At 44.2% G+C, this 12052-nt stretch overlaps 1 protein-coding gene across 1 annotated transcript in view; it reads right to left on the bottom strand.

Annotated features, from left to right (window-relative positions):
* The window catches only part of ABCA4 (ATP binding cassette subfamily A member 4), a 168818-nt gene that overhangs the window by 29506 nt on the left and 127260 nt on the right, over window positions 1-12052 (bottom strand). The window contains 9 exon segments of the mRNA XM_049772565.1: window positions 834-1003; window positions 1266-1340; window positions 1441-1546; window positions 4264-4296; window positions 5315-5409; window positions 7018-7200; window positions 10430-10532; window positions 10850-10974; window positions 11769-12028. Coding sequence (XP_049628522.1) covers window positions 834-1003; window positions 1266-1340; window positions 1441-1546; window positions 4264-4296; window positions 5315-5409; window positions 7018-7200; window positions 10430-10532; window positions 10850-10974; window positions 11769-12028 — 1150 coding nt within the window.

The raw sequence follows: 12052 nt of genomic DNA on the forward strand, positions 1-12052 counted from the left end.
AGTTGTGTACAAGGCAAGTGCCTTACCCTCTGTACTATCTCTCTGGCCCCATGAATGTGTTACCTATTATATACATAATAAGCTCTTAAAAACCTATACATTTTATGAATTTATGCATTTTATCATCAAAGTGTCTTATTTCATATTTAAAAGACAGGAGGTAAAGAAAGTTGTGTTGAGGGAGAACTAACCTCAGATAATTTTTCCTCAGTCTAGGGCCCTAGGAGACTTCCAGGGGAGGGACCCACAGTAATATTCAGTACTGGGTATTCAAAAGAATTTGAGGAACACCAGGGTAGGAAAATAGTCACTCAAAATCTTCTAGAAATTTGCCCTACTAAAGGCATTCCCACCAAAGGCAGGTCTCAACCAAGTACACATACCACAAACTGTGTCAGAGTTAATGTCGGAACTGCCTGAAGCTGTGCAGAAAGAGCCTAAAGTTGAGTAAAGTAAAATTGTCAACATTTCTAATCCTTGACAGTCTGAGAGAAGTTTATGAAAACTCAAATAAACAGCACTGAGGAGATGAAAGGTGAACAAAGTGTATCTAGTTCCTGGTAGGCATCTTGGGTACTGGGTAGGTGAATATTTGTATAAGCTTCAGGAGAAACTTGTTTGTTATCAAGTGACCAAATAAAACAGAACTATGATGACAAAGGGAAAAGATCTTGGCCAGCCAGTACAGTGAAGACTTTAAAGGTCTTGTCAAACAACCTTCTGTGCCAGCCTGACTGCCAGTGTTAGTAAAAACCCTCTCAGGACTTCACAGAGGGAAAAGGAGAGGAAATAGTTGGGAGACTGGCTGGGGAAGGAGGCATTCAGGGACTTACACTGTAATCTCTGAGAGCTGCTCCTTGGTCAGATTCAAGGGATGATTTATAACTGTGATGCCATGCTTCTCAGGGTCCTTGTCCTTAAGCAGGCTGGCCCGTAAGATGGCATTGTGGGCCACGTTGAGGAAGCTGACCAAGGCATGCCAGCCTTTGTTGTTAAACCATACCTGTAGGTACAGAGGCAGCATACTAAGCCTGTGCTAGGCAGCCCAGGGCCCCTCTTACCAGCTGTTTGAGGTACAAAGGAGTCCAACAAAGAATAGGAGAAGGAGGAAATGGTTGGCAGCTAGAAAGCATTCCATGCTAGATTTCAGCAGGAAAGGGGATGGAATTTCATGAATCTCAGAAAATAAAACTAAAATAACAGATCATGTGAGCTTTCATTTTTGAGCTTTAGAGCACATTGGGTAAGGCTAATAATAATAATACCTTAATGTTGTCTTCAGTTTCCAGATGTTTGAGAAAGGCAGACATTTCTTTAGAGGCCTCTCTGGTGATAGGGCCCTAGAAAAACATAATAAATGAGAAAAATTAAGTTATTCTTTCTCTGCATCCAGCTCATATCTGTGTTGTGATCATTGGCACTTCTGGTCTGTTTACTTACCCCGCTCACATTCATGAGCTGCCCAAGGCCGCTGAGAAATCCAACAAGGGCATCCGCAGTGAGGGGAAGAACTGGGAGCTTCCCTCCAATGGAAATTCCTCCGTATCTGTCAGCAGAAACAGAGGGTCCAGAGTCAGAGCTGGAATGAGGGTCTGTGGGCTTCATACCCCTGCTCAGTCTTTGCTGGGAATTATTTTTTTGTGTGTGGCAATTGTCCGGACAAAGTTGTTTGACTGACTAGTCCACAGTCAATTCCCCCCCAAGACAACAGTACTCATCTCTTATGAATCCTACTCAATTTTGCTTAATTCTCTAGCCTCAATCCTCCTCATGACTTCCAGGGAGTAATTGAACTCATACATGACAAGTGCCTTAATCTCTGTATTATCTCTCTGACCCCAGAATTAAGAATTTTTACCAGAAGAAGCCTTTCTACTTTATAGATAGAAAACACCTATCCATAAGACCAGAAAAAAAATCAAATTGTATTGTAGCTGGTCTTCATCAGATGAAGACCATCATCCTCTTTTACTCTTGTGAAAATGGGAGCTCCCTTTCCTTTTTTCCTTGAAGCTCCAGTCCCCAATACTATTTCCTAACTCAGAGTATATATACTCCCACTCAACCCTAGTGACTACAGAACTATATCCATATAGGGCTAGAGTGGTAGCATAGTGGTAGGGTGCTTGTCTTGCAAATGGCTGACCCAGGATGGACGTAGATTTGGATCCCCAGCATCCCATATGGTCCCCTGAGCCAGGAGTGATTTCTGAATGCAGAGCCAGGAGTAATCCCTGAATGCCAATGGGTGTGGCCCCAAAACAAACAAACAAAAAGAACTATATCCATGTAGAGGCTGGAGAAATAGTACTGTGGATAGGGTGCTTGCCTGCAGTAGGCTGACCTGGGTTTAACCCCTAGCATCCAAGCACTACCAGGTGTGATTCCTGAGCTCTGAGCCAAGAGCAACTCCTGAGTACTTCTGGGTGCGGCCTAAAATTCAACCAACCAACCAAAGAGACCACAAGTGAATTCACATTCACGTAGATTCTTCATAAGAATGCCACTAGGTGCTTTTTTTTTTTCTCCACCTAATCTATCAGTGTCATTGTTTGAACAGTACAAAAGAGTTTCCTCCCCACTCTTCAATTATTCCACATTGCGCTGGATATCTAAAGATCATGCACATCACTCTTTAAATTCATGCCCTCCCAAGGCAGAAGAAAGGCTGATTACTGACAGAGCATGATCAATCTGCTGTTCAGGCAAAGGATAAGAGAGTAATCAGGTCTTTAGATTCCACCTCCCCACTCTGTGTCAGATGTGTCCCCCACACTTCTCTCTGGTAAGTAACTGAAAAAGTTGGATTTCACCTTTATGGCCTAGAATCCCCCAGGAAATCAAGTCAGCATGAGCTCCTTGTGCATTCTCGAGGTCCACTTCTGTGGAGAGCTACCTCACTGCTAGACCCCCTGGATTGTCTAAACCTCTAGAAATGCCTCTGGTGGATGAGTCTGGGTCAGGCTCATTCCTGATTAGTCCTTGCAGGAATTGGTTATGGAAAGCTCAGGGCTCAGTTTAGAAGACTTTTCTCGTTGCAATCTAAATTGTTGCCTTGATGGCTTCAGGGCATTTTCAGTGAGAACCTTTTGGAATGCTTCTGGGACTATCTGCATTTGACATCCATTAGGCAGAGGCACCGCTAAGCATCCTCCAGAAGTTTGAGATCTCTAACTTCTGGCCATGACTGGTGACTTTCTGAGCCTACCAATAGTCTGTCTACAAGGCTTGAAGTGTGGCTTCTTTTATACTTGCAGATTTTTTGTTTTTAAATTTTTTGGACCTCAATGATAGTACTCAGGAGAAACTCCTGGCTCTGCACTCAGAAATTACTCCTGGCAGGCTTGGGGAAACACATATGGGATGATGGGGATTGAACCCAGGTTAGCTGTGTGCAAGGCAAATGCCCCACCTGTTGTGCTATCATCACTCTGGCCCCTACTTGCAGCTCTATTCAGTGGTAAGTATAGCAGTTGGACTTGTATATGGACCCTGTCATGCCAGATATAAAAGGAAAAACTTGGATTGTTGCAGAAGGACCCAGAATAATGACCAGAGCAGTGCTTGCTGGTCCATGGGGGGCCAGAGATAAAGCAGAGATATATTTCCATCTATCTCTCTCCCCCTCTCTCTGAAACCCCTAGGGTGGCAGAGGCAGGCCTCAGATTCCAGAAGAAGTATAAAGTATACTTAGTTTCTTCTCTTTCTCTCTCTTTCTCTATGTCCCTAGCAGGTGGTTGCTACATGTTGGCATTCCTGGGTGGGCATGAGGCCCCACCCTGCAAGCCTTGCAGCACCAGCACCTTTCAGCACCAAACACTTGCATATTGGCAGCCTTGGGCCTCTGCAATAGTACTCATGGCCTATTCCTGGCTCCATGCTTCAGATTAATTCCTGAAAGTGCTCAAGGAACTATATATGGTATCAGGGATTCAAATTGGGATCATCTACATGTAATACAAGGTTTTTATCTATTGTGTTATCCCTCCAACCCCCCTTTTATTGGAAGACAGTAGGGTTTGGGTTACACCCAGCAGTGCTGAGGAGCTACTTCTGGCCTTATGTTCAAGGATTATTCTTGGCAGTACTCAGAGAAACAAATAGTGCTGGGGATTGAACTGGGGTAGGCAACATGCATGACAAGTTCCTTAACACTTGTGCTATGTCTCTAACCCTTCAGATTTCAGATTTCAGATTACACACACACACACACACACACACACACACACACACACACACACACACACACACACACACCCCTACCTTTGTTCATTGACCCAGAATTTGCTCTTTAGGCTGAAAGTCAAAACAAAACATAAATGTGAGTGCATAAAGTTCAACCATAACATTAACACTCCTTCCCAGGTTAGACACTCCCTAATGGGAAACAACCCAGAGACACAGTCAATAGAACTGTCATCTGAGGGTCCTTGGGATTTTAGTGAAGAGATCCATAAATCTAGCTGAGGATATGCTATAACAGAACCACAAATATAAAAACAATTTTATTGGCATCACCATAAAAGCAAACAGGTAAATAAATAACAACAACATCAACAAAACCCCATACAAATAGTTTTAGCCCCACAACCAAGTCTGCAAGCCCTGGCAAGCACTGCAGTGAAATCTCTATAACCCCAGTCATCGCAACTATAGCAAAAAGAGACAGAAAGGGGAAAAAAACCAAAAACAATAAACATCTTCCCAAACATTCATCAGGGTGACTCATACCCAGAGGCAGTTTTTTTGCTTGCATTTTCAAGTTCCTTGGAAACCCCAGAGCCTAAGGCCAACTGAAAAATGCATGTGAAGAGAGAACTGATGTTCCTCTTTGTGGCTTGGCAAGTTACATCTGCATGCTGAACTCTCTGGGCATCCTGCTGTCACTCACTTGTGTGAGCAGTGTCCCAGCTGACCCAGAAAATACAGCAACAATCCTGTGTGTGCTGGGTTCAAGTGGGTCTACTCTCCTTCCCCAGATAGAAGGATTGCCTTCACACTTGGGGAGCTTCTGACTGAACCGTAAGCCCCAAGTTAATGAGACCAATTTTCAACCAGTCAATAGGAAATTGCATGGTGGGAAATGAGCAGATACCAACTCAAGACCTCATAGTTCAGGTTCATGAATGAACCACTTGCTGTTGAGAATCGAGTCTAGGATAGTTATTGCTCATTGCATTATTGAATCAATTGTACAGACTTTAGTGTTTGTGCTTGGATAAACTTCAAATTAGGAAAAAGGAAAGTCCACTGCTTTTATTGCCAAGAAAGTGATCTTTGGTCCTGAGCTCCTAGGTTCTCTCAGAATCCTTACCTGCTTCTTATCAGTGCGGGATAGGTTTTGACCAAGAAGTCGGAGACGTTCCTGTTGGTGAGGTCTTGCAGAATCTCTGTGCTACTCTGTGTTCTCTGAAGCAATGAGATATCTGTATTAATAACTGGCATTTGAAACTTCTGGTTTGTGAAACTATTTCCTGCTCCAAAAATTATTGTTGGGCTCAGTATTTAGGAGAATTCTAAATAAACAGTTGGTCTTGCTCTTGTTTACATCTCTTCAAAAGGAGTCACCTCTGATCCTCCTTATGATAAATCTCCAATCTATTTGCACTCACTAGTTCCACCAAGTCACCTCAGCCCTAGCCACTGCTGAGATGTCCTCTGCACCTTTATGGAAACTCCCAGACCTTTATGGAAACACCAGATCCTTCTTGATTCATTCTCCAGCCAATGGCCAGGTTGAATTTTTCAAAATATATATTAGAATACCCAGTCACCTTGCCAAGCACCCTACTATCAACCCCAGGACCACTTTATTCTCCGAATTCATTACCAAGGCCCACATGGTCCAGGTAATGTGGCCTGTGCACTCTGAGCTCACCTGTGTCACTTATCCCATAATACACACACAACACACACACACACACACACACACACACACACACACACACACATCTTCCTGTTTTTTTTTTTTTTTTTTTTTCTGATGGCCACCTCTCATCCCCACTATCTTCATGCACCTGGTTTGGTCAACTTCGTGTTTAAGTTATGAGGAACAAACAGTTCCTCAGAGAAGAGTTTTCTATTTCCAGCCAGTTTCTCTTAATCATATACTATTTTATCATCTTCACATTATTTCCATCTGAATTTTCATTTTTCTTTTGGTGGGGTGAAGGTGGTTAGGTCATTTCCTACCATTCTCAGGGGTTATTCCTGACTATGTCTGGGGGTGGGGGGACCACATGTGGTAGCAGGGATCACATTAGGGTTGACTGCATCAAAAGACAAATGCCTTAACCCCTATATTGAGTTCTCTGTCTCCTCCATCTGAGATTTCATCATTTGTTCCCCAGGCCCCAGTGCTGTTTCCTTGATTTCACTGGTAACCTCCTTGTAGACTAGAAATTCTGTGAGTGCAGGAATTTTCCCCAATTGTAGCTGTTGTATCTCCAGGACCCAGAATAATACTTGCAGACGGTTGAAACAATAAATTTCTGACATGAATGAAAAAATGACAGCGCCCTACAAGCAATTTGTAAATCACTCTCAATTTGTAAATCAATCTCAAAATGTGGTTATTTAGCTCTTTGGAGAATTTAAAAGTGCAAGGCCTTGGCCACTTAGTGGCCAGTAATTACTTTAAAGTCGGTGCTCATAGTTTCTGGTCTGGTTTAGTTTCTGGTCTGACATAAAATAAGTGTCAAGGGTGCCTCCCAACGGTAGCTGAGGGAATAACATCTCCTCATCCCACGTACTTATCTCCCTTGTTTTATTCCTTTGATTGCCTCTTTTCACCTTGTTCCTCCCCCCTGGCTGTTGTCCCTACTAAAGTAATTGATTTTGAATATTTGTATGAATGTTCACCACTTAGAGCATGGAAACATGGAAAGTTTTGGGTTGTTTTTGGCCACACATAACAGTGCTCCTGGGCTATGTGTGGATACTTGGAGGATCATGCAATTCTAGGGATCCAACCAGTGGCTTTCTCAAGCTTTATAGATTTTCTATGGGGGGGATTACTTGAGGGGGTGGGAGTCCTCCTGCCCCCGGGGGGCACTCAGCGAGCATAGTGAGCTTCTCACGGGTGCCGCATTTGCAGGAGTGTGAAGGGTCATCTACCGTCCAGTCCTGCCTCTGCAGCAGATGGATGACACTAGGGGCCACAGTGGGCGTTTGCCAGGGGGTTGCATTGCCACAGGTGTTCTCCATCCTGGAGGACAAGAACATGGGACAGTTAGCTCCAAAACTGATAGTGGTACCTGGAGAAGAGACCTAGTACTCACCCTGTTCCCAGCTACCTGTCCTCAGACCCTGCACTTACCTTCTAGTTCTTTTGATTGGTTTGGGGGCCACACCTGCTGTCTTCAGGGGTCACTGCAGGCAAAACCCCTTGAGCCCTCTCCCCACTAACCCCTTCTCTTGCCAGTTAGTTTCTGCTCAAGGAAAGTAAGAATTAGGGGTTTCTTGAGTGGCCAACTGCATGCTGTGAAGTCAAAATTTAGTTTGTGAATGGGTTTAACTGCTCTTCTCTTTCTTTTAAATAGCCAAGAAAAAATAACTGAATGAGGAGCAGAGAATGCAGCTGGAATAGAGAAGGGTCTACTGTGAAGGTGATAGTTGGAATTGATTTCTCTGGACAATAACTGGGTATTGAAAGAGGATGGAGTGACATGCATGGCCCCTTCATTGACAGTAGTGCAAACCAATGTCAAAGGAGACAGAGAGAGAGAGAGAGAGAGAGAGAGAGAGAGAGAGAGAGAGAGAGAGAGAGAGAGAGAGAGAATGTGTTGTTTCTGTGGAAATATTTCTGTCTTATGAACAACTGTGTAACGTGGTGTTAAAATAAAAAATTTCAAAAAAAGTGGGCTGGAGAGAGGTAAGGTATTTGTCTTGTATGCAGAAGGATGGTGGTTTGAATCCTGGCATCCCATGTGGTCCCCTAAGCCTGCCAGGAGCGATTTCTGAGTGTAAAGCCAGAAGTAACCCCTGAACGCCACTCAGTGTGACCCAAAAAAACCCAAAAAATTAAAAATATTAAAAAATTAAGGGCTCGGAGAGATAGCACTGTGGCGTTTGCCTTGCTAGCAGCCAATCCAGGACCAAAGGTGGTTGGTTCAAATCCCGGTGTCCCATATGGTCCCCCGTGCCTGCCAGGAGCTATTTCTGAGCAGACAGCCAGGAGTCACCCCTGAGCACCGCCGGGTGTGGCCCAAAAACCAAAAAGAAAAAAAAAATTAAAAGAGAGAACTGAATGTGAAATTCATAGAACTGAAAGAGGAATTCAAAATTAGTCTGGGTGATGAATTTGAAAAATCCTGGAAGAAGTTAAAAGAAGAAGTTAAAGTTGTGCTGAATTCGGGGAATTTTACTGAATTTCAATTGTCCTCTAGTATTCTTTTCTCAGTACTTTTGTGACAATTAATAATTGGTCATTTTGGGGCCGGAGAAATAGCATAGAGGTAAGGCATTTGCCTTTCATTCAGAAGGTCGGTGGTTCGAATCTCGGCATCCCATATGGTCCCCTGAACCTGCCAGGAATGATTTCTGAGTGTGGAGCCAGGAGTGATCCTGAGCGCTGCTGGGTGTGACCCCAAAACAAAAAATCGGTCATTTTTCCTACTACAATTATGTCTGTAATCAAGGTGCTTAAATAAAAATATTATTAAAAATAAAATAAGTTAATTAATTCACCACCCTAAAAATTTTTTTGGTCATTTGAGGCTGGAGAGAGCACAGCAGCAGGGTGTTTGCCTTGCATGCAGCCAACCTGGGACTGACCCAGGTTTGATTCTGGAATCCCATATGGTCAGTCCCCCGAGCCTGCCAGAAGTGATTTCTGAATGCAGAGCCAGGAATAACCCCTGAGTGTTGCTGGGTGTGGCCCCAAAACAAACAAAAAAAATTGGCCATTTGAATTTATGATTTACAGTTAGAGTATAAACTTGGTCTTTAACCAGTTCTGGCACAGAATTCCCCAAACCTTTGGTATTTTCTTGATAAAATGACAAAAAATATAGCTCAGTGGTGGAGAACAAGCCTTATGTGTGTAAGGTTCCAAGTTCGATCCTTGTCACTCTGTGCTCCCATTCCCCTCCCCTCCATCTGACTCCTGGTCAGCCTAACTCCACAAGGTGTGGGCTCAGCAGATCTTTGCCTCTGCAATTACAAAAATTGACAAGGGTGTAAATGTGTGTTGTTATACAGTCAATTCAATGACTTAGAAAGCACCGTGGGATAGAGATTGGTTAAAAGTACCAGGCATGTGGACAGAAGGTGAGAGCACATAGACCCAGTCTCCAATCTCAGGAGAATCTAGAGGCTGCATCAACAAACAAACAAACAAACAAACAAAAAACAAAAACAAAACAATGACCTCTGTTTGAGTTCAAAATGAGTTAGAATCAAGAAGTAATCAATTAACTTAATTATCTAGAATTAATTTAGAATCAAGCAGGCCTATATATCAAAACTTCCATACTTCTCTGCATTCCCCAAAACAGGATTTGGCGGTCTGTAGGCTGTAGGAGAAAATGATGTAAGGCAGGGTCCCAATGCTTTCCAAGAGGGTAGGCAGCTCTGACCCTTTCCCAAGGCAAGCCTCTTTTCCCTGAATCCTAAGATGTTCCTCATATTCTTTTAAAACACATGATAGGATGAATGAGCAACATGCTTCTCTGAGTTCTGTGAACTGCTCTAGCAAACATACTGAACCCAAAGAGAGTGGTTGGAACTTCCAGCTGCATAACCTGTCAGCTAGAAACATAGTCTCCCCTGCCACTGGAGGAAGGGGGTGTTTGGCAGGATTGGACTTTTTGCTTGTTTATTTGTTTGTTTGTTTGTTTGGACCACACCCAGTGACACTCCTGGCTATGCGCTCAGAAATTACTCCTGGCTTAGGGTACCATATGAGACGCCGGGGAATCAAACTGTGGTTCATCCTAGGCTAGTGCTTGCAAGGCAGATGCCTTACCTCTAGTGTCACTGTTCTGGCCCCAGGACTGGACTCTTGACCATGCAGTCTTTGGGTAGATGGTGTCAGGAGTGAGAAGGGTTTGGTGGTGTGGTGAGATCCCCATACACTTGGGGGTACAGAATCCATGCCAGAGGATGCTGCATTTGAAAATTAACTCCATTCTAGGTCCCATTTAACACTAGACCCCACTTCTCTCCCTCCTTTCCCTGCTTACATTCCTGGCAACTAAGCTGTGGGAAGCTGTGTCTACTCAGTGTGAAACTGGGTATTGAGCAGTTGCTGGAAAATTTGAGGGTTCCTAGGAGTGAGTGAGGTTCTTACACATAAGTGAAAGCAGCAGCACATGGGCTGCTCAGGGTTATGTGGAGCAGAGCAGAGCAGAGATTAGGGTCACCATCCTGTGAATGGCACCTCAACACCAAGACCTCCCAGTGGAACCAACCTCCTTGGTACAGGCACTCACAGAAGCAACTCTTCCTTCAGGCAGCGGTTGTCAAAGCCTGGCTTGTTCAGGAGCACATCTGCGAGGACTAAGAGCTGCTCATTGTCTGGCTGATCCATGCTAGACAGAGTAAGAGAGGTTGACTAGGGGATCCTCATAGGGGGAACCAAAGATCTAAGTGGCCAACATAGGACTTCACAAGCACTGATCAATGACTTGCTGCCTAGGACAGAGTGTATATGAGCCTCTTCAAGTCAGCACCTACATTACTTGTTTTCTTGGTTCTGACCATCCAGGCTATCACCTGGAAGGCACTTTCTGGGCAGTGGTAAGTACCAAAGTTTCCTCTCTGAGACTTTCCTATCCCAGGAAAGGGCAAGCAGCATGTCAGAAACCCACAGGGGTCAGTACGTATGTCTAGGGGTGAGCCCACACACCTGATGAAGGTATACTGTTGTCCATACATCCAGGGGTGGAGGGTCAACGCGGGATATTCACCAAAAGGAGGGACGATGATGGAAAGCATCAAAGCCAAACACACAAAAGTGGCCGGGAGCACAATCTGTGGGGAAATCAACATAGAAATAAATGGGGGATGCTGTATATACACACCAACACACTATATACATCTACCTATGTACATCCATATAATGAAAAATATGCATGTACATATATACACACATCCATTCTTCTAAATATTAATCCATCAGCCTCGTAACTGAGCCCAGGCTTAGATTTGTCAGACTCCTAAGCAGTGTGTGCTAAGGAAAGATTGGAAGGAGAAATAGAACATTCTGGGGTTTATAGTGCAGGGCTAAAGGTACCTGCCTTGTGCATGACCAACCACAGTTCAATTTCTGGCAACACACATGGTTCCCTGAGCACTTTCAGGAGTCACTCCTGAACACAAAGTCAGGAATAGCCTTTGAGCATTACTGGTGTGACCTCCAAAACAACCAAAACAAAATAAAAAGAAATAGGACATTCTGGTAGTCACTGAATAACTGTTGAAGTTGGCCAACAGTGAACACTGACAGTCACCGATGGTCAATATTTTTCTCCCTTAGTAGAAAACAAACAACAAAAATGATTACTCTATAGGGTTGTGGCAAATATGGACATGTTTAACCTTTATAATAAAAATCAAACATATTAACATAAACACTATTTTTTTTCTGCTAAGGGAAGCTGAATCCTTACAGAGAATCTTTGGTTTGTAAAGAAACAACACAAAATTGGTCAAGAAGGGAACAAAGCCTGGCTGTGGGCAGGACTGGAGAAGGTGTGACTGCAAAGCCTGTGCCTAGTGGCAAAAGGCAGGGAGGCCTAGGGAACCCAGGCAGAACACAGCACTACCTGGGCCAGGAAGTCCTGGTGGCTGCGGACCGAGTGGTGGAATCGCTTGACCAGCAGTGCTTGTACTTGCTGGAGGACCAGCCATGTTCCTGAGTTGAACCGGGAGTGCTCTACCTGCTCCCCAGAAGTCTGGTCCTTGGGGTGAGGAGCTGGTTCCACAGAGCAGTTGTTGGAGACCTGGGATGTATGTCTGGCCTTCTCTGTCCAACCCACAGTAGGACAGCGGAAGTTGACATCCTCTCTTGTATGCTGAGTGTAGCCTGGGGAGAGAGATTGAACGAATA

Source organism: Suncus etruscus, chromosome 4 (assembly GCF_024139225.1).
Source record: "Suncus etruscus isolate mSunEtr1 chromosome 4, mSunEtr1.pri.cur, whole genome shotgun sequence".
NCBI lineage: Eukaryota > Metazoa > Chordata > Mammalia > Eulipotyphla > Soricidae > Suncus > Suncus etruscus.